The sequence below is a fragment of the Oncorhynchus gorbuscha genome, linkage group LG23 (assembly GCF_021184085.1).
Source record: "Oncorhynchus gorbuscha isolate QuinsamMale2020 ecotype Even-year linkage group LG23, OgorEven_v1.0, whole genome shotgun sequence".
Taxonomy (NCBI): Eukaryota; Metazoa; Chordata; class Actinopteri; order Salmoniformes; family Salmonidae; genus Oncorhynchus; species Oncorhynchus gorbuscha.
This window is the reverse complement of record NC_060195.1, coordinates 69,876,867-69,899,527: the sequence shown is the minus strand read 5'-3', so window position 1 is coordinate 69,899,527 and position 22,661 is coordinate 69,876,867. Positions and strand designations below refer to the sequence as shown.

Here is a 22,661-nt window from a genome sequence, read left to right as displayed (position 1 = left end):
GTTTATTTACATATTAGAATACCTGAGGATTAATTGGAAACTTCGTTTGACTTTTTTGGACGATCTTTACCGGTAACCTTTAGGATTCGTTTGTGTGCATGTTGAACGAGTGAATTACTGAATCAAGCGCGCCAACTAAACTGACCGTTTTGGGATATAATGAAAGACTTTATCGAACAAAACAACCATTCATCGTGTAGCTGGGACCCTTGGGATTGCAATCAGAGGAAGATCTTCAAAGGTAAGTGATTTATTTAATTGCTGTCTGTGATTTTGTGACGCCTGTGCTGGTTGAAAAAGTATTTTCACGTGGGGAGCTGTCCTCAGATAATCGCATGGTATGCTTTCTCCGTAAAGCCTTTTTCAAATCTGACAACGCAGTTGGATTAACAAGAAGCTTTTAAATGATGTAAGACACTTATATTTCACCAGATGTTGTCGTAGGTGTCCTGCTAGCGTTTGGACATGCACCCAAACAGGTTAACTAGGCAAGTCAGTTAGGAACAAATTCTTATTTTCAATGATGGCCTAGGAACATTGGGTTAACTGCCTTGCTCAGGGGCAGAACGACAGATTTTTACCTTGTCAGCTCGGGGATTCGATCTTCCAACCTTTCGGTTGCTCTAACCACTAGGCTACCTGTCACCCGGTATGGCCAGAAGAGGACTGGTCACCACTCTGAGCCTGGTTCCTCTCTCGGTTTCTTCCTAGGTTCCTGCTTTCTAGGGAGTTTTTTTGTGGCCACTGTGCTTCTACATGTATTCTTTTGTCTGTACAAATTAAGTGGAACGTAGCTACCTTTCAAGTGAGCGCGCCAGACCGAGGCTGTGGCACTCTGCCAGACCACTCACTGATAGAGTCCTTATGAGCCCCTCCTTTAGAGTAGAATCCTCAAAACAGGTTCTAAATACTGTTGACATCTAGTGGAAGCCTTGGGAAGTGAAAAATAACTAACATCACACGGTATCTTCAATAGGAGCTGAGTTGAATAACTACAAACTTCAGATTTCTCACTTCCTGGTAGGATTTTTTTCTCAGGATTTTACCTGCCATATGAGTTCTGTTATACGCACAGACATCATTCAAACAGTTTTAGAAACGTCAGAGTGTTTTCTATCCGTCAGAGTGTTTTCTATTGTTTATATGCATATTCTAGCTTTTTCGGCTGAGTAGCAGGCAGCTTAATTTGGGCACGTTTTTCATACAAGCTACCCAATACTGCCCCCTACCCCAAAGAAGTTAACTTCACTAGGGTAGGGGGCAGCATTTGGAAAAGCGTGCCCAAATTAAACTGCCTGCTACTCGGGCCCATAAGCTAGGATATGCATATAATTAGTAGATTTGGATAGAAAACACTGTTAAAATAATGTTAAAATAATGTCTGAGTATAACAACTGATATGGCAGGTGAAAACCCGAGGAAAATCCAACCAGGAAGTACTATTATTTTGAAAGGCTGTTTTTCCATTGATAGCCTATCCACCATACAAAGACTTAGGACCCGGTGGAAATCTGTCTTCCTCAACATGTGACCAGTCTTTAGGCATTGTTTCAGGCTTTTACTGTGAAAAATGAGGGAGATACACCGCTTTCAATGAGATGACAGTGGACATTTCCATCCATGAGCCAGGCACGTGATCGGGAGTGCGCATTTCTTGTTTATCTGTATTTGTATGTTTAACAATGTTTATGATGAGTATTTCTGTTTTTTGATGTGGCTCTCTTTACTTTCATCGGATGTTTGTTTGAGACAATGCATTTCTGAACACCTCACACCAATTTCAAATGGGGTTTTTGGACATAAAGATTAACTTTATCGAACAAAACACACATTTATTGTGTAACATGAAGTCCTGTGAGTGCCATCTGATGAAGATCATCAAAGGTTAGTGATTAATTTAATTGCTATTTCTGACTTTTATGAGACCTCTCCTTGGCTGGAAAATGACTGTATGGTTTTCTGTGACTAGGTGCTGACCTAACATAATCGTTTGGTGTGCTTTTGCCGTAAAACCTATTTGAAATCGAACACTGTGGCTGGATTTACAAGAAGTTTATCTTTAAAATGGTGTAAAATAATTTTAATTATGGGTGTTGAACCAGACAGGTTAAGCACTTTGTGACCACTACTGATGTAAAAAGTGCTTCATAAAATACATTTGATTAACATGTATATCACACCAACTGACTGTTTTTTCTGATGTTCACACAGGATACCATGTTGAGACATTCTCCACATCCAGAGAGCAACAGCAGGAAGATCAGAGAGCTAAGAGGTCTCATCACTGCCCACATTGTGAAGAGATTTTCCCATTTCTATCAAAGCTAAAAATACACCTAAAAATACACACAGGAGAGAAGCCTTACTCCTGCGCTGACTGTGGAAAATGCTTCAAAACATCAACGGTGCTAAAACTTCATCAGAGAACACACACAGGAGAGAAGCCTTTCTTCTGCCCTGACTGTGGAACTCGTTTCTCTCAACTTTCCTACTTAAAATCACATGAACGTCTCCATACAGGGGAGAAGCCATACTCCTGCTCTGACTGTGGAAAATGTTTTAAAACATTAGGTCATATAAAGGTTCACCAGAGAACACACACAGGAGAGAAGCCTTACGTCTGCTCTGACTGTGGAAAATGCTTCACAACATCAACTCATCTAAAAGTTCATCAGAGAACACACACAGGAGAGAAGCCTTATTACTGCTCTGACTGTGGAAAACTTTTTAAAACATCAAATGAGCTAAAAGTTCACCAGAGAACACACACAGGAGAGAAGCCGTATTACTGCTCTGACTGTGGAACTAGTTTCTCTAAATTTTTCAACTTAAAAACACATGAACTTATACATACAGGAGAGAAGCCTTTCCTCTGCTCTGACTGTGGGGCGAGTTTCTCTCATCTGGGCACCTTAAAAACACACCAACGTATACACACAGGAGAGAAGCCTTATTCCTGCTCTGACTGTGGAAAACGTTTTAAAACATCAAATGAGCTAAAGGTTCATCAGACAACACACACAGGAGAGAAGCCTTACGTCTGCCCTGACTGTGGAACTAGTTTCTCTCAGCTTTCCCACTTAAAATCACATGAACGTGTACATACAGGGGAGAAGCCATACTCCTGCTCTGTCTGTGGAAAATGTTTTAAAACATCAAATGGGCTAAAAGTTCATCAGAGAACACACACAGGAGAGAAGCCTTACGTCTGCTCTGACTGTGGAAAATGCTTCACAACATCAACTCATCTAAAAGTTCATCAGAGAACACACACAGGAGAGAAGCCTTATTCCTGCACTGACTGTGGAAAACGTTTTAAAACATCAAATGAGCTAAAGGTTCATCAGAAGACTCACACAGGAGAGAAGCCTTTCTTCTGCTCTGACTGTGGGGCGAGTTTCTCTCAACTTTCCCATTTACAATCACATGAACGTATACATACAGGAGAGAAGCCTTTCTTCTGCTCTGACTGTGGGGCGAGTTTCTCTCAGCTGGGCACCTTAAAAACACACCAACGTATACACACAGGAGAGAAGCCTTATTCCTGCTCTGACTGTGGAAAATGTTTTAAAACATCAACTGAGCTAAAGGTTCACCAGAGAACACACACAGGAGAGAAGCCTTACGTCTGCTCTGACTGTGGAACTAGTTTCTCGCAACTTTCCAACTTAAAATCACATGAACGTATACATACAGGGGAGAAGCCATACTCCTGCTCGGACTGTGGAAAATGCTTCAAAACATCAACTGAGCTAACAGTTCATCAGAGGACAGACACAGGAGGAAGGCCTTATTCCTGCTCTGACTGTGGAAAAAGTTTTAAAACATCAAATAAGCTTAAAGTTCACCAGAGAACACACACAGGAGAGAAGCCTTACGTCTGCTCTGACTGTGGAACTAGGTTCTCGCAACTTTCCAACTTAAGATCACATGAACGTATACATACAGGGGAGAAGCCATACTCCTGCTCTGTCTGTGGAAAATGCTTCAGAACATCAACTAAGCTAAAAGTTCATCGGAGAACACGTACAGGAGAAAAGCCTTACTCCTGTTCTGACCGTGGGGTGAGTTTCTCTTGACTGGATACCTTAAACACACACCAACATATACATAAAGGAGAGAAGCCATACTCCTGCTCTGTTTGTGTAAAATGCTTCAAAACAGTAACCGAGCTAATAGTTCATCAGAGAACACACGCATGAGAGAAGCCTGCTTACGTCTGCTCTGACTTTTGGGCGAGTTTCTCTCACCATAGCAACTTAACACACCAATGTAATCACACAGGAGAGAAGTCTTACTCCTGCTCTGTAGAAGGGTGGGCAGTGTAACACAAACTTCTAGTCAAAGGCTGCTGTGTTTAGAATCTCATCAAGGAGGACTGTAGCATTTTAGCTAATCAGCAACTTTGCAACTACTTACTACTTTTTAGCTATTACTTAGCATGTTAGCTTAGCATGCAACTACTTAGTATGTTAGCTAACCTTTCCCCTAAAACCATTTAACCCCTCACCCATAACCTAGCTAACGTTAGCAACAACAAATTGGAATTCGTAACATATCATACATATTACTAGTTCGTAACATATTGTATGAATAGCAATGCGTAAAATAACGTAAGAATTGTAATTCGTAACATACGATACATCCTATAAGTCGTATTATACTGAACAATTTAAACACAACAATTTCAAAGATGTATAGTTCGTATAAGGAAAGCAGTCATTTTAAATAAGAGGTCATAATCTATGGATTTCACATGACTGGGCAGGGGCTCCACCATGGGTGGGACTTGGGAGGGCATCGGCCCACTTGGGAGCCAGGCCCATTCAATCGGCATGAGTTTTTCCCCACAAAAGGTCTTGATTACAGCCGAAATACTACTCAGCCCCCTCCCAGACAATCCTGCAGGTGAAGAGGTCCTGGGCTGCCGTGGTTACATGTGATCTGCAGTTGTGAGGCCGGTTGGATGTACTGCCAAATTCTCTAAAAGGACGTTAGAGGTGGCTTATGGTGGAGATATACATATTGAATTGTCTCCTGCAGTCATCATGTAATTGCACATTCCCTGAACTTGAGATATATGTGACATTGTGTTGTGTGGCCTTTTATTGTCCCCCAGCACAAGGTGCACTTGTGTAATGATAATGCTGTTTTATCAGCATCTTGATATGCCACACCTGTCAGGTGGATGGATTATCTTGACAAAGGCTGAAATGCTCACGAACAGGGATAGTAACAAAGTTGTGCACAACATTTGAGAGAAATTAGCTTTTTCTGCACATGGAACATTGCTGGAATGTTCATTGCTGGAATGTTCAGCTCATGAAACCAACACTTTACGTGTTTAGTTTATATTTTAGTTCAGGTTACATTGGTAGTCCAATGTAATATAACCTAACATACTAAATGGAGTGGCACGGATGTTTTTGTGATACATAATACGTTTTGCTCTGAGACCAAGTTGTCCCTCTGTAGTATTCTGTGGGAAGGAGCTAGTAGACACTTCATTAAAAAAACATTTTTTTTAACCTTTATTTAACTAGGCTAGTCTGTTAAGAACAAATTCTTATTTACAATGATGGACTAGGAACAGTGGGTTAACTGCCTTGTTCAGAGGCAGAACAACAGAGTTTTACCTTGTCAGCTCGTGGACCTTTTGGTTACTGGCCCAATGCTCTAACCACAAGTCTACCTTCCACCCCTAACATGTATCAGATAGAGATGGTGTGATGATCACTTTTCACCACTAGTTTGGGGGGATTATTTTACAACTTTATTTAATGATACACAGTTTATTAAATTAATCCATGTGTTTATTAATTGTCTTTCAAACTAGATGAGTTATTTTAGTTACTGATCATGAATGTGTTTGGAAAACTGCATTGAAGCAAACTTTATTGATCTGCCAATGAAAAATAAAGTTACATGAATATGTACTGGTCAACCTCTTATTCTCTTTAGTATTCAGTTCTTCATATTAGATCTGACAGTATGAATGGTTCTTATGTTTGTATTCAGTTCTTCATATTAGATCTGACAGTATGAATGGTTCTTATGGTTGTATTCAGTTCTTCATATAGATCTGACAGTATGAATGGTTCTTATTGTTGTATTCAGTTCTTCATATTAGATCTGACAGTATGAATGGTTCTTATGGGCTGAGTGCCTGGAGTGTTTTTGTATGACTACAGTCAGGAGTTCTCTCTGACCCTGTGACGTCACCAGCACATTAAGTACATTCATCTTAAGATAGCCAGGTGAGACAACCACATATCACAGTAAACACATTTCTCCTCAATTAGCCAGTGTCACTTATTATTATTATTATTAGTAGTAGTAGTAGTAGTAGTAGTAGTAGTAGTAGTAGTAGTAGTAGTATTTGGGGGGGATACTCTTTAAAGACGTATGATTTCAGACCTTTTCGGGCAGATGGGCAGGTACTCTGCTGTCCTAGCATCAGAGGGAAGCTGGTGCCACCATTGGGGTGCCAGGACAGAGAAGTGCTTTGACTGGGCTGAGAGGGAGCTTGACCTCCTGTAGCAGTGGGACGGCCATGAGACCAGAGGTAGCAGAACTGAGTGCTCGGGTTGGGATACAGGGTTTGAGCCTGAAAGTAAAGATGGGGTAGTTCCTCTTGCTGCACCATAATTAATCACCATTGTCTTGTAGTGGATGTGAGCTTCGACTGGAAGCCAGTGGAATGTACGGAGGAGCAGGGTGACGTGGGGGATCTTGGGAAGGTTAAACACCCAGACGTACTGCAGTGTTCTAGATAAGTTCAGTGGAGACCCATCATTCAGGGCAGGTGAGCCACCTGTTTTGAGCCCCACAGTTTTCGCGATAAAACAGTGTGAAATAAATTATTTGTTTGCAAACAATGTAAAAAAACATATAATTGAGTTATTAATAAAAGCGGCATACAAACATGGACTCTTTTTTGTTTTCTTGAGTAAGGCCGTGATTGGCTCAGTGTTCTGTCTTTCATGGGGACAATACGTCACTGCCAGGTCTACTTGAAAATTCAAGCCCCTTCGGTGCTGCCATTGAGTTACATTAGAAGATCCCATCCAAGAAGGCTCAAGGTCATTGTCCACAGATAAAATAACAGCAAATCATGTGATATCTACAGTCGCTTTGATTGGACTGATCATGTCAACATCATACTTTCAAACTCTGAGCTAGCAGTCATCATCATGAATCAAGTTGACAATCTACTGGCAAATCCTTTTTCAACTTTGTGATATCAAGAGAAATATGAGAAATTGTAGATAAAATGTATTGGTGTTCATCAGCCATTAGACATAAACTTTACACAATAAATTGCAAATTCAACAATGAGTGGTTTGGTAGGAGTCTGTGGTTAACTGCAAGCATTGCAAAGCAATCATTAGCCTACAATTCATTGGAGTGGCTCTGTGGTCTCAAGTCTTAAGACTAAGGGGATCTTTTCCTAGTTTAAAAATGTAAACATTCAACATTGGCCGTGCTGTCGATGAAGCTTGATTTGTTCCGCGCTCAAAACAACATAACTCAGTACTTCAAAATCTGACTTGAGTGAGTTCAATACAACTGGGAACTCAGTGAAAAACAAGCTACGACTGGGAAAATACGTTTTGAACTTTCATCCAAATCGCAATTGTACATTGGGAACTCAGGCCTCTTTCTACAGCTACGACCTGAAGATCACTGACATCATCATTTTTCTCCTGAGTTCCCAGTTGTCTTGAAGCACCACAAATCCAGAGAATGACAGACTTTGATGACAAAATATATCCATGTAACGGATGTGAAATGGCTAGCTAGTTAGCGATGGTGCTCGCTAAATAGCTTTTCATTCGGTGACGTCACTTGCTCTGAGACCTTGAAGTAGTGGTTCCCCTTGCTCTGCAAGGGCCGCGGCTTTTGTGGAGCGATGGGTAACGATGCTTCGTGGGTGACTGTTGTTGATGTGTGCAGACGGTCCCTGTTTCACACCCGGGTAGGGGCAAGGGGACAGATCAAAGTTATATGATCAAAGTTATACGGTTACACCCACGAAGGACTGCCGCCCCACCTTCCTGTTCAAGTGATCACAGCACCACAAGGTGAGTCCAAAAATGTCTTGTATGCTGCTGCATAAATTATGTAACATGCCAGGGAGATGTGTATGCTGTAGCCTAGAAAGTAATAATAAGTAATAATAAGTCTGTAGTCTGTAGTGTAGTAACATGTCAGTAGCCCATGTGCCTCACCCTAATAATTTGGTCTATTTTCACCTCTTTTAATTTTTCCCACTGTTCTGACTTGGTGGTAGAGAAATGTCATCATTGAATATTGTAAGGGTTTTCATTGTCTGCTTATATGCCCCTTTATTTATCCTACGGTTCTGACTTGGCGTACAGGGAGAACACTGTAAGAACAGCCCATTTTCTGAATTCTGTCGTTGTACATTTCAAAGTGCTGAACAAAGTTATATTGACTACGTCCGTTATAGCTCATTAATGTCTTAATCGAAATTACGGATGGCCTCTTATCTGCTTTTCATCCCCTTATGCCATAGTTTGTACATCTCAATTGTCAGTAGTAACCACATTTCTGTAGTAAGTGGACCTACTTTCAGAATTGGTCTTTCTACTAGTCCTGACATGGTTTCGAGGCCTGTTCAGAAATCTTGCAACCATAAATGCACTGTGACAACGGATACTTTAATATTGAATAAAATGTACTTCATAGCTTTCATTGGTAAGGTTATCAACAACTTGGATTGTGTAAAGCAGAAACGCTAGGTTTAAAGTTATCTTGTAAACTGCAGAAGAGTTGTTGGGGGTAACAGATGTTACTGTCGGTATGGTTTTTGATAAGCTGGATAACCTGGGGGTGGATTGTCTCAGCATGATATAAACCCCAATGTTTGCAAACACAGACAGGGATCTATTGATATAGTTTATTGGGGGGTGTGGGAGGGTTTTGGGGAAGGGGAGGGTGTGGTAGAAGTTAATAGGGATTTCCTGGTTTATTTTCTTAGTGCAGAATTAGACAGACATGGACATTAAACATTTGTTTGTGGACCTCCATGATACCATAGGAGGTCTGCATCAACGGACTTCAGTGCAGGTAGTGCCTCATCAGAGAGAGAACATTTCAGTTGCTCTACAGTTTTGAAGCTGAATGTAATGATTATCAGTTAAAAAACTGATTTACATGGGTACTACTATTCAGACACATACAGTTTCTATATTTATCTATAATTCAGGGTTTGCACAAGGGGCTTAAAGTAAATAAATATTAGTGCCTGAAAAAGTCCTTGAATTTGACTTGCCACTGTACGAACCCTGATAGTTCTTAATATGGTGTGAATGGGAATTACAATTGGTTTTCTGTGAGTGAAATAATACAGTGAAGACAAGGTTATTCATAAAATAGTACATAGTGCTGCCTGAAACATACTGTGATCTTGTACTAAATTATTTTTTTGTCATTTATGCATTTGTGAATTTAGGAAATCTACTATAGATTAAGTGCTCTTATGTTGTGCAATTTAAAATGTGTACTTTGTGTCTAATGTGAATTAATGTTTTGTCAAGGATTAGCTACCTGATCTACTGAAATGAGATGATTGATCAAGAAAAAAGTGGTTTGCTGATGTCAATGTTTTGAAGAAAGTGCTCCGTGGGTGGTTGGGTTGTGGTATGGGCAGGTTTATAGCTACGGATAACAAAAACGATTGATTTTTATCGAGACGGGATTCTGAGGCACATTGTCATGCCATTCATCACCTCATGCTTCAGCATGATAATGCACGGCCCCATGTCGCAAGGATCTGTACACAATTGAAAATGTCCCAGTTCTTCCATGGCCTGCATACTCACCAGACATGTCACCCATTGAGCATGTTTGTGATGCTCTGGATCGACGTGTACGACAGCGTATTCCAGTTCCTGCCAATATCCAGCAACTTTGCACATCCATTGAAGAAGAGTTGGACAACATTCCACAGGCCACAATCAACAGCCAGATCAACTCTATGCGAAGGAGATGTGTCACGCTGCATGAGGACAATGGTGGTCACACCAGATACCTACTGGTTTTCTGATCCTTGCCCCTACCTTTTTTATTTAAGGTATCTGTGATCAACTGATGCATATCTGTCTGTATTCCCAGTTGTGAAATCCATAGATTAGGGCCTAATTTATTTCAATTGACTGATTTCCTTACATGAACTGTAACTCAGTCAAATCTTTTAAATTGTTGCATGTTAAGTTTATATTTGATCATGTGCGCTAAACAAAATATATATATATACATTTTCCTTAAAGTTTATATATTTTCCTTGTCTCATCGCGCACCAGCGACTCCTGTGGCGGACCGGGCGCAGTGCGCGCTAACCAAGGTTGCCAGGTCCACGGTGTTTCCTCGGACACATTGGTGCGTCTGGCTTCCGGGTTGGATGGCGCTGTGTTAAGAAGCAGTGCGGCTTGGTTGGGTTGTGTATCGGAGGACGCATGACTTTCAACCTTCGTCTCTCCCGAGCCCGTACGGGAGTTGTAGCGATGAGACAAGATAGAAGCTACTCAACAATTGGATACCACGAAATTGGGGATAAAAAAAAATATATATATATAAAATAAATAAATAAAACGTTTTAAATATGTTTTTTTTTACCCAAGTACTAATGTTAGTGTCTGCACGACAACAACAAAAAAATAATTAAATACATGTAAAACGTTCAATTGAAATACTGTAGAATTCCATTCCTTCTGGGGAGTGCCAATGGCTTTAAAGCCTCTCATTGGCCAATACATTGAAAATGCAATCGATGGGCCATATACATCAATGGGGATGAAAGTATTTGTGGATAGCAAATTAATAGTGTTATTATTTGACATGTTCAGGATGGGAAAAACTGTTTCAGTGGCAACATAAACGACTAAAAACCAAATAGAAAGTATGTAGAAAATATATGTAAACAGTCAGGCCTCCATTGTTTTTGTTATAATGTTTCATCATAAGAACACAGCATTAGTCATGTCAACATGTAGAATTTTCGGAAATTTGCTTCAAAACTGAAAAATTCCCCTCGCGTTTCATGACTGCGAAATGCGCGTCCCCGACAGCGGAAGTTGCAGACAGAGCTCGTGGTCTGGTGAACCGGTGGAAAAAAGATAACGGTGGTGGAGCGGAAAAAATGCTTTTACGTGGAATAAAATAGCTATATGTATGTATCTCGAGTTCTTCTTCCCCAATATTCAAAGGTATTTATGTTAGTTTTGGATTACGCCGTTTCGACTAGAAAACATTGGTAACAGCTAGCTAGCAAGCTAAATTAGCTAGCTAAGCAACGTTAGCATTTCGTAAGTACCTGATAAACAGGCCAAGGTTGTTAGCTAACTGCTAATCCTAACAACGCAGTTCTCTTTTCTACTACAAACTGAGTATTAAATATGAACACAAATATAGCCATAATACCAACCTTAATGAAAAGACCAGCCAACTAGCTGGCTGAGCTAACGTTACCAATTAACTAACGTTATTATGTTAATGTTTAACTCACTTCATGCTAACTAACTCGCAAACTTCGCTAGTAACGCTAACTATTACGCTAGTTAGTTTATTGGGGTTTCCACTATTTGAAGCCCTCACATTGAACAGAACAGACATATAACAATGTCTACATGTTACCATGCTCTAAAAAAAATGTATTATCTTCCTCTTCCATAGATCCCTCTATCTGCCGACCTCTCTTTGTGACTAGAACTGCCTGAACAGCGAGAGTGTGTGTGTTTCGGACCAGGGTGACTGTGTGTGAAGAATACACTCTGTGTTTGTGAGGCCCTGTAGGTGACACCTCCAGACCCCAGAGTGAGGATTGTGTGTGACAATGGGGGACATCAGTGATCTGGACAGACGGATAGAACAACTTAAGCGTTGTGAACTCATCAAGGAAAATGAAGTCAAAGCACTGTGTGCCAAGTCCAGGTAATTAAACACAAAGGCCATATTACTTTAACATTTTTTATACTATCTAAATCTTCATCACTAAGCCTGTCGTTTGTATGTTACTCTCCTCTACCAGAATCTCCCTGTAACACAGAGGGTGGATTCTCCAGTTACTGTGAGTATTTTCAGAATAGAAGACACCTTGATTACTTCGTAGATCTGCCTAGACTGCCGTTATTTGCACTTCCCAATCTGAGCCGTCATGTTACGTGTAATGTTGGATGGCTGAATACATTAAGGTGGGAATGTAAACACTAGGCTTTAGAACACCAGTTAACTGTAAAGTCTAGCTCATACTTGGTCTAACTACATGTTTGTAGGCAATTAGAATGCGACCAGTGTCACTGGTCAAAACAACATTTGATTTATACTCCTGTGGAATGTCTGTAGACCGTCGTTGCGACTGTCACTTTCCTTGTAGCACAGGCGTGAAAAAAGTTTAATTCTCTATGACTCGCAGTGTCCGTTGAAGTGTCTGTTGATGTGGTTACCGTACTGTCACAGCAACTAGACCAAATCCTCCTATGATGATGCAGTTTTAAAAATTCTCAGAATGACCTACTTTTATTTTGTCACACTATGGCACTAAGCTATTTTCTGTAAGCTCGCCATTACCTTGTCATTAATTATGTTGGTTTACTTTCCTGTCATAATGGATCACAAATAACTAAAGTTTAGATGTTGTCAGCTATACTCTGGTCATTATTTGAACTGGCTAGACAACGAACCAAAACGTGGTTTAGAAAATAGCTTTTAATTGCCTGGCTTGCTAGCTTGACATTTACTGAATTCATTTTTAAACGGATGGGTTTTATTGGTGTTAAAATAAAGTATGCTATTTAGAGCACTGGGGTGCTGATGTCATGAGAAGTGAAAAGTTTGATGTCGGACGACGATAGAATGTTCATGATGTCGCTAAGACAATTGTCTACAGACATGTCGATAGACAGACTGTAAACCTGACTTAATTGTAAATCGCCATATTGGCATTGTTGCATCATCGGTAGGAGAGTTTTGAGTTTCCTAATGAAGATAAAGTATCTCTTAGAGTACATAGAGTCTTCCTTGTTTTGTAAGGATTGATAGTCTGAAATCATAATAGTAATACCTTTATTTATTTAAATAGGCAAGTCAGTTAAGAACAAATTCTTATTTAGGAACAGTGGGTTAACTGCCTGTTCAGGGGCAGAATGGCAGATTTGTACCTTGTCACGTCGGGGGTTTGAACTTGCAACCATCCGGTTACTGGTCCAACGCTCTAACCACTAGGCTACCCTGCCACTCCATACCTTTTTAACGGCAAATGAGTTACAGCTGTTTTAAAGACCGGTGGTATTTTTGTAGAATTTTATGGAATGTTCTGCGATCAGACACTTTCTTATTTGGATAATATAGTAAATGCATATATGCACCAAAACATATTACAAATGTAATTTAGTCATACAGAATAAAGTGCCAGAACTGTCAAGAAAATAACTTTTGTGTCCGTTTGTCTTTATTACTACAGACCGACTCAGATTAAGTCTGAGGCCGGTAACATCAACAGTGAGGACAAACCCAGCCTGCCTCTCCTTCCACACTGAGTAGAAACCTACAGTCACTGGGTCCTGATTGTGACAGTGGAGCCCAGTTTGCCTTGCAGGATCCAGAGATGGCATCAGTGAAGCTGGAAGACTGCAGTCAAACACTGGAGCTGAATGTCAACATTAAAGATGAAGAGGAGGAGAACATTAGGACAACTGTTAGTCATGGTAAGAGCTGGTTCTATCTATAAGTTATCTTCATATATTAGACCTCCATAAGTTATGACCAGTCTATTGCTAGGTTGAATTCTGTAATTCTGACATCACACATCCCTGAACAACTCAAGACTTCACAGTGAAGCAAAAACTATTTAAACTTGTATCGCCTGCCTTTGCCCACACATTGTCTCAAGAACTTTGAAAATGTTTAATACCCTCAATCACCAAGTTAGGCATACCTCATTTCAAAATAGGCCATGACATCATCACTGTCAATATTGAATTATAATTTGTTTGCTGCACAGAATATCAGATCTCAACAACGATTGGAGAAGTGTTGAACATAACCAGTAGACTACCACATCCTGGTGATTTATATCTGATACATATATATTTAATATGTCAAGTTGTAGAAACATCTCAAGGATGATCAATGGAAACAGGATGCACCTGACCTCAATTCAAAAGTTTGGGGTCACTTAACACCAGTCTCAATGTCAACAGTGAAGAAGCGACTCCGGGATGCTGGCCTTCTAGGCAGAGTTGTAAAGGCCAGTTTTATTGCTTTTTTTAATGAGCACCACAGTTTTCAGCGGTACTAACATAAATTCAAAAGGGTTTTTTAATGATCAATTAGCCTTTTAAAATGATACACTTGAATTAGCTAACACAACATGCCATTGGATCACAGGAGTGATGGTTGCTGATAATGGGCCTCTGTACACCTATGTAGATATTCCATAAAATATCTGCCGTTTCCAGCAACAATAGTCATTTACAACCATTGTAATGTCTTCACTGTATTTCTGATCAATTTGATGTTATTTTAATGGACAAACAATGTCCTTTTCTTTCAAAACAAGGACATTTCTAAGTGACCCCAAACTTTTGAACAGTAGTGGATATTTTATATTTTTTTTATATATCAAGTTGTAGAGACATCTCAAGGATGATCAATGGAAACAGGAAGCATCTGAACTCAATTTTGAGTCTCTTGTTTTTCTGTTAAAAAAAAAATTGCTTTGTCATTATGGGGTATTGTGTGTAGATTGCTGAGGATATTTTTTTATTTAGTAAGGCTGTAAAAAAAAACATCCCCAGGAAAAACATGTAATCAATTTTACAATATGTCTGTAACATAACAAAATGTGGTAAATTACTACTAATATCTACATAGGTGTACAGAAGCCCATTATCAGCAACCATCACTCCTATGATCAAAATGCATATTGTGTTAGCTAATCCAAGTTTATCATTTCAAAAGGCTAATTAATCATTACAAAACCCTTTTGTAATTATGTTAGCACAGCTGAAAACTGTGGTTCTGATTAAAGAAGCAATACAACTCGCCTTCTTTAGACTAGTTGAGTATCTGGGTCATTTGTCGGTTCGATTACAGGCTCAAAATGGCCAGAAACAAAGACCTTTCTTCAGAAAGTTGTCAGTCTATTCTTGTTCTGAGAAATGAAGGCTATTCCATGTGAGAAATTGTCAAGAAACCGGAGATCTCGTACAAACGCTGTGTACTACTCCCTTCACAGAACAGTGCAAACTGGCTCTAACCAGAATAGAAAGAGGAGTGGGAGGCCCCGGTGCACAACTGGGCAAGAGGACAAGTACATTAGTGTGTCTAGTTTGAGAAACAGACGTCTCACAAGTCCTCAACTGGCAGCTTCATTAAATAGTACCCACAAAACACCAGTCTCAATGTCAACAGTGAAGAGGCGACTCCGGGATGCTGGCCTTCGAGACACTATTCTGGTTAGAGACTGTTTGCATTGTTCTGTGAAGAGAGTAGTACACAGCGTTGTATGAGATCTTCAGCCGTTTCCAGCTACAATAGTCATTTACAACATTAATTTCTGATCAATTTGACATTATTTGAATGGACAAAAAATGTGCTATTCTTTCAAAAACAAGGACATTTGTATGTGGCCCCAATCTTTAGAATGTATTCATTTATTTCACCACTAATGGTAGTATATATATATATATATATATATTTCTTGGCGTACTGGTTATTGTCCGGATTTTCAGATGACTGACGTGCCTAAAGTAAACTGCCTGTAATCTTCCCAAAAGCTAGGATATGCATATACTTGATAGCATTGGATAGAAAACACTCTGAAGTTTCTAAAACTGTTAAAATAATGTCTGTGACTATAACAGAACTTATATGCCAGGTGAAAACCTGAGGAAAATCCATCTGGAATGTTTATTTTTTGAGGTCACAGGTTTTTCCAGTGCTTGCCTATGGGATATACAAATAGATAGGACCCAGATTGCAGTTCCTATAGCTTCCACTAGATGTCAACAGTCTTTATGGTCCTGTGTAGCTCAGTTGGTAGAGCATGGCGCTTGTAACGCCAGGGTAGTGGGTTCGATCCCCGGGACCACCCATACGTAGAATGTATGCACACATGACTGTAAGTCGCTTTGGATAAAAGCGTCTGCTAAATGGCATTTATTATTATTATTATTATTTAGAAAGGGATTCAGACTTGTTTTTTTGAAAAGTATTTGTAGTTTTTCCAAAGTGTCCCCCATTTTGAAAAGTAGTCATGTTGCACACATCAACGAGAGTGCGCTCTTCGTTATTTATCTTCGCTATTAAACACACTATTCTCCGTCTGAAATATTATTGTTTATTTACATATTAGAATACCTGAAGATTAATTAGCAACATCATTTGACTTCTTTGGACGATCTTTACCGGTAACCTTTAGGATTCATTTGTGTGCATGTTGAACGAGTGACCTACTGAATCAAGCGCACCGTCTAAACTGACATTTTTGGGATATAAGGAAGGACTTTATCGAACAAAACAACCATTCATTGTGTCGCTGGGACCCTTGGGATTGCAATCAGAAGAAGATCTTCAGAGGTAAGTGATTTATTTAATTGCTGTCTGTGATTTTGTGACGCCTGTGCTGGTTGAAAAAGTATTTTGACGTGGGGAGCTGTCCTGAGATAATAGCATGGTATGCTTTCTCCGTAAAGCCTTTTTCAAATCTGACAACGCAGTTGGATTAAACAAGAAGCATTTAAATGATGTATTTTCATGAATGTTTAATATTCCCGATTTTTGTATTTTGAATTTCGCGCTCTGTTGTCGTAGTTGTCCCACTAGCGTTTGGACATGCGCCCAAACAGGTTAACTAGGCAAGTCAGTTATGAACAAATTCTTATTTTCAATGACTGCCTAGGAACAGTGGGTTAACTGCCTTATTCAGGGGAAGAACAGATTTTTACCTTGTCAGCTCTGGGATTTGATCTTGCAACCTTTCGGTTGCTCTAACCACTAGGCTACCTGTCACCCGGTATGGCCAGAAGAGGACTGGTCACCGCTCTGAGCCTGGTTCCTCTCTGTTTCTTCCAAGGTTCCTGCTTTCTAGGGAGTTTTTTTGTGGCCACTGTGCTTCTACATCTGCATCGCTTGCTCTTTGAGGATTTTAGGCTGGGTTTCTGTTATGCACTTTGACAACTACTGATGTAAAAAGTGCTTCATAAAATACATTTGATTGGCATGTATATCACACCAGCTGACTGGTTCTTCTGATGTTGTTCACACAGGAGACCATGTTGAGACATTCTCTACATCCAGAGAGCAACAGCAGGAAGATCATAGAGCTAAGAGGTCTCATCACTGCCCACATTGTGAAAAGATTTTCCCATTTCTATCAAAGCTAAAAATACACCTAAAAATACACACAGGAGAGAAGCCTTACTCCTGCTCTGACTGTGGAAAATGCTTCAAAACATCAACGGTGCTAAAACTTCATCAGAGAACACACACAGGAGAGAAATCTTTCTTCTGCCCTGACTGTGGAACGAGTTTCTCTCAAATTTCCCACTTAAAATCACATGAACGTATACATACAGGGGAGAAGCCTTACTCCTGCTCTGACTGTGGGAAATGTTTTAAAACATCAAATGACCTAAAAGCTCATCAGAGAACACACACAGGAGAGAAGCCTTTCTTCTGCCCTGACTGTGGAACGAGTTTCTCTCAAATTTCCCACTTAAAAGCACATGAACGTATACATACAGGTGAAAAGCCTTATGTCTGCTCTGACTGTGGGGCGAGTTTCTCTCATCTGGGCACCTTAAAAACACACCAACGTATACACACAGGAGAGAAGCCTTACTCCTGCTCTGACTGTGGAAAATGCTGCACAACATCAACTGATCTAAAAGTTCACCAGAGAACACACACAGGAGAGAAGCCTTATTTCTGCTCTGACTGTGGGGCGAGTTTCTCTCATCTGGGCACCTTAAAAACACACCAACGTATACACACAGGAGAGAAGCCTTACTCCTGCTCTGACTGTGGAAAATGCTTCACAACATCAACTGATCTAAAAGTTCATCAGAGAACACACACAGGAGAGAAGCCTTATTATTGCTCTGACTGTGGAAAATGTTTTAAAACATCAAAAGAGCTAAAAGTTCACCAGAGAACACACACAGGAGAGAAGCCTTTCTTCTGCCCTGACTGTGTAAAATGTTTTAAAACATCAACTCAGCTCAAAGTTCATCAGAGAACACACACAGGAGATAAGCCTTACGTCTGCTCTGACTGGAACTAGTTTCTTGGAACTTTCCAACTTAAAATCACATGAACATTTATCTATGAATTTCATATTACTGGGCAGGGGCTCAGCCATGGGTGGGACTTGGGAGGGCATATAGGCCCACTTGGGAGCCAGGCCCAGCCAATAAGAATTAGTTTTTCCCCACAAAGGTCTTGATTACAGACAGAAATACTACTCAGCCCCCTCAGACAATCCTGCGGGTGAAGAGGTCCTGGGCTGCCGTGGTTACATGTGCTCTGCAGTTGTGAGGCCTGTTGGATGTACTGCCAAATTCTCTAAAAGGACGTTAGAGGTGGCTTATGGGAGAGAGATAAATATTGAATTCTCTCCTGCAGTCATCATGACAATTGCACATTCCCTGAACTTGGGACATCTGTGACATTATGTTGTGTGACCTTTTAATGTCCCCCCAGCACAAGGTGCACCTGTGTAATGATAATGCTGTTTTATCAGCATCTTGATATGCCACACATGTCAGGTGGATGGATTATCTTGACAAAGGCTGAAATGCTCACGAACAGGGATATAAACAAAGTTGTTCACAACATTTGAGAGAAAGTAGCTTTTTCTGCACATGGAACATTGCTGGAGTGTTTTAATTCATCTCATGAACCAACACTTACATGTTTTAGTTTATATTTTAGTTCAGTTTACATTGGTAGGCCAATATAATGTAACTTAACATACTAAATGGAGTGGCACGGATGTTTTTGTAATACAGAATAAGTTTTGCTCAGAGACCAGGTTGTCCCTCTGCAGTATTCTGTGGGAATGAGCTAGTAGACACTAATTTAAAAATGTGTTGAACCTTTAACTAGGCAAGTCCATTAAGAACAAATTCTTTTTTACAATGATGGCCTAGGAACAGTGGGTTAACTGCTTTGTTCAGAGGCAGAATAACAGATTTTTACCTTGTCTGCTCGGGGATTCGATCTAGCAACCTTTTGGTTACTGGCCCGACGCTCTAACCACTATGCTACCTACCGCCCCTAACATGTATCAGATAGAGATGGTGTGATGATCACTTTTCACCATTAGTTTGGGGGGATGATTTTACAACTGTATTTAATGATACACAGTTTATGAAATGAATACATGTTTATTAATAATCTTTAAAACTAGATTAGTTATTTTAGTTACTGATCATGATTGTGTTGGATAACTGCATTGAAGCAAACTTTATTGATCTGCCAATGAAAAAAAAAGTTACATGAATATGTACTGGTCAACCTCCTCTTCTCTTTAGTATTCAGTTCTTCATATTAGATCTGACAGTATGAATGGTTCTTATGGGTTCTTCATATTAGATCTGACAGTATGAATGGTTCTTATGGGCTGAGTGCCTGGAGTGTTTTTGTATGACTACAGTCAGGAGTTCTCTCTGACCCTGTGATGTCACCAGCACATTAAGTACATTCATCTTAAGATTGCCAGGTGAGACATCCACATATCACAATAAATACATTTCTCTTCCTCAATGAGTTAGTGTCACATTTATTATTATTTGTATTTTGAAGGGGGGGGTTACTCTTTAAAGATGTAGGTGTTTCAGACCATTTAGGGCAGTTGGAAAGATGCTATTAAAGCATCAGAGGGAAGCTGGTGCCACCATTGGGGTGCCAGGATAGAGAAGTGCTTTGACTGGGCTGAGAGGGAGCTTGACCCCCTGTAGCAGTGGGACGGCCATGAGACCTGAGGTGGCAGAACTGAGTGCTCGGGTTGGGATCCAGGGTTTGAGCCTGAAGGTAGAGATGGGGCAGTTCTTCTTGCTGCACCATGAGTAAACACCATTGTCTTGTCGTGGATGTGAGCTTCAACTGGAAGCCAGTGGAATGTACGGAGGAGCAGGGTGACATGGGGGATCTTGGGAAGGTTAAACACCAGTGTTCTAGATAAGTTCAGTGGCGACCCCATCATTCAGGGCAGGTGAGCCACCCGTTTTAAGCCCCAGTTTTAGCGATAAAACTGATAAAAAAATATGTTTGCAAACAATGTTAAAAAAACATGTAATTGAGTTGTTAATAAAGCCACATACAAACATGGAATCTTTTTGTTTTGTTTACTTGAGTAAAGCAGCTCCAAAATGCTTGTGTTTCAGCCTAGCTCATTGCCTTCTGTGGAGGTGGGGCAAGCCCGCAGAAAATACGGAGCTTTTTTCGTGATTGGCTCAGTGTTCTGTCATTCAGGGGGACAATACTTCACTGCCAAATCTAAGGGTAGAACTTGAAAATTCAAGCCCCTTGGTTGCTGCAATAGAGTTACATTGGAAGTGCCAATCCAAGAAGGCTCAAGGGCATTGTCCACAGATAAAATGTCAAATCATGTGATATCTACAGTCGCCTTGATTGGACTGATCATGTCAACGTCACACTTTCAACATATGAGCTTGCAGTCATCATCATGTTTCAAGTCGAAAATCTACTGGCAAATCCTTTTTTAATCTTTGTCATATGAAGAGAAATTATAATAATAATATATGCCATTTAGCAGACGCTTTTATCCAAAGCGACTTACAGTCATGTGTGCATACATTCTACGATAAAATGTATCGGTGCTCATCGGCTGTTGGACATAAACATCACACAACAAATTGCAAATTCAACAATGACTGGCTTGGAAGGAATCAGTGGCTAACTGCAAGCATTGCAAAGCAATCATTAGCCTGCTATTCAGTGGAGTCGCTGTGTGGTCCCAAGTCTAAGAATAAGGGGCTCTTTTCCTAGTTTAAAACTAAACATTCAACACTGGCCATGCTGTCAATAAAGCTTGATTTGTGCCACGCTCAAATCAACTTAACTCGGTACTGCAAAATCTGACTTTGAGTGAGTTCAAAACAACTGGGAACTCGGGGGGAAAAACAAGCTATGACTTAGAAAATACGTTTTGAACTTTCATCCACCTCGGAATTGTAAATTGGGAACTCGGGCCTCTTTCTACAGCTTCGACCTGAAGATCACTGACGTCATCATGATTCCTTTTTTTTCTTCTTAGAGTTCCTCGTTGTCTTGAAAACACCATAAATCCAGAGAATGCCATAATTTGTTGACAAAGTTTGATGACAAAATATGCCCATGAAGGATTGCCGTGCCACCTTCCTGTTCGAGTGAGCACAGCACAACAAGGTGAGCTCAATAATGTCTTGTATGCTGCTGCATAAATGATGTAATATGCCAGGGAGATGTGTATTCTGTAGCTAAGAAAGTAATAATAAGTGTATGTTGTGTAGTAAGATGTCAGTAACCCATGTGCCTCACCCTAATAATTTGGTCTTAACCTGTTAAGATGTGAAGCATATAACCTGTTTTTGAGAAATGTAATCATTGAATATTGTAAGAATTTTCATTGTCTGCATATATGCCCCTTTATTTATCCTACGGTTCTGACTTGGCGTTCAGGGAGAACACTGTAAGAACGGCCCATGTTCTGAATTCTGTTGCTGTACATTTCAAGAGTGCTGAACAAATAGTTATATTGATTACGTTCGTCCTAGCTCACTCATTAATGTCTTAGTCGAATTCCAGATTGCCTCCTAACCGCTTGTCGTCCCCTAATGTTTGGTCATATCAATTGTCAGTAGAAACCACATTTGTTTAAGTAAGTCAGCCATGTTATTTTAAAAGTCAGTAAATGAGGCTGAATGAACTGTTTCGTTGCCAGACAAGGCTCCGCTAATAGCCAGGTGTAGTAGTGGTATATTGTTGAGACTGTTGTTGGTCCTAATAGTTTGTGGTCACTGTTATGGTGAAATTAATGTATTGTTTAGTAAAGTTCCTGGCGATCATAGCGATCTGACACCCCCCTTCTGTCTGAACTTGGAATATTCCTGTTGCTACTCTACGTTCTGTATGTGTCCATTTTATGTTATTCTGTATTTTTCCATCATGAGAAAGGCCCATGGCCATGAAACTGTTAACAATGTTTCAAGTCAGCTATGTTGCATAACACATACATACATCCACACAAGCCAACAGCAGATAATATTCAATCACATATATGGTAACGGTCTATAGTGCAAAACACAGAATCCTCATAGTACTATTCTAATAATTTGAAGTTTGATGGAATAAACATTTTAATTAAATTGTTGCCTGTAGCACATTTAAAGTCACAAATGCTCTGGATAACATGAACACCAACCCCCCTAACCAGCTCTGCTCAGGTGAGTAAAATGGTCAGAAATCACTCATTTGTCCTGGAAGTAGCCAGCAAGCCAGCCAATGTTAACCAGTTATCTTGGATGCTTGACTGCCGTTGTGAGGTCAGAACGCTTGAATCAACCCTCCTCCTCCGCCAGAGCGTCCAGTGTGGCTCTGAACGCTCCGATCCGAGAGCGATACGAACTGACAGT

At 40.2% G+C, this 22,661-nt stretch overlaps 2 protein-coding genes across 5 annotated transcripts; both read left to right on the top strand.

The window, feature by feature from the left end:
• Window positions 1–2,177: 2,177 nt before the first annotated feature.
• LOC124010748 (zinc finger protein 585A-like) lies at window positions 2,178–5,936 on the top strand (the record flags this gene model as incomplete). Its single annotated transcript, XM_046323389.1, has 1 exon — window positions 2,178–5,936. A coding segment is annotated over one exon (1,902 nt), but the record flags the coding sequence as incomplete, so codon positions are not given.
• A 5,118-nt stretch (window positions 5,937–11,054) lies between these two features.
• On the top strand, window positions 11,055–21,441 carry LOC124011051 (gastrula zinc finger protein XlCGF17.1-like). Of its 4 annotated transcripts, none has more exons than XR_006834536.1 (5): window positions 11,055–11,194; window positions 11,698–11,955; window positions 12,053–12,091; window positions 13,484–13,727; window positions 21,305–21,441. XR_006834536.1 is itself a non-coding variant. In XM_046324020.1 (5 exons), the coding sequence occupies exons 4-5, from the start codon at window positions 13,628–13,630 to the stop codon at window positions 18,305–18,307; spliced, it is 1,116 nt and encodes a 371-aa protein (XP_046179976.1). In that variant the 5' UTR covers window positions 11,055–11,194; window positions 11,698–11,955; window positions 12,053–12,091; window positions 13,484–13,627; the 3' UTR covers window positions 18,308–19,600. The 4 variants fall into 4 exon arrangements, 3 of the variants coding, with proteins under 3 accessions (XP_046179976.1, XP_046179977.1, XP_046179978.1); XM_046324020.1 differs by lacking the exon at window positions 21,305–21,441 and adding an exon at window positions 17,292–19,600; XM_046324021.1 differs by lacking the exon at window positions 21,305–21,441 and adding an exon at window positions 17,292–19,600 and having other exon boundaries at window positions 11,076–11,231.
• Window positions 21,442–22,661: the final 1,220 nt, after the last annotated feature.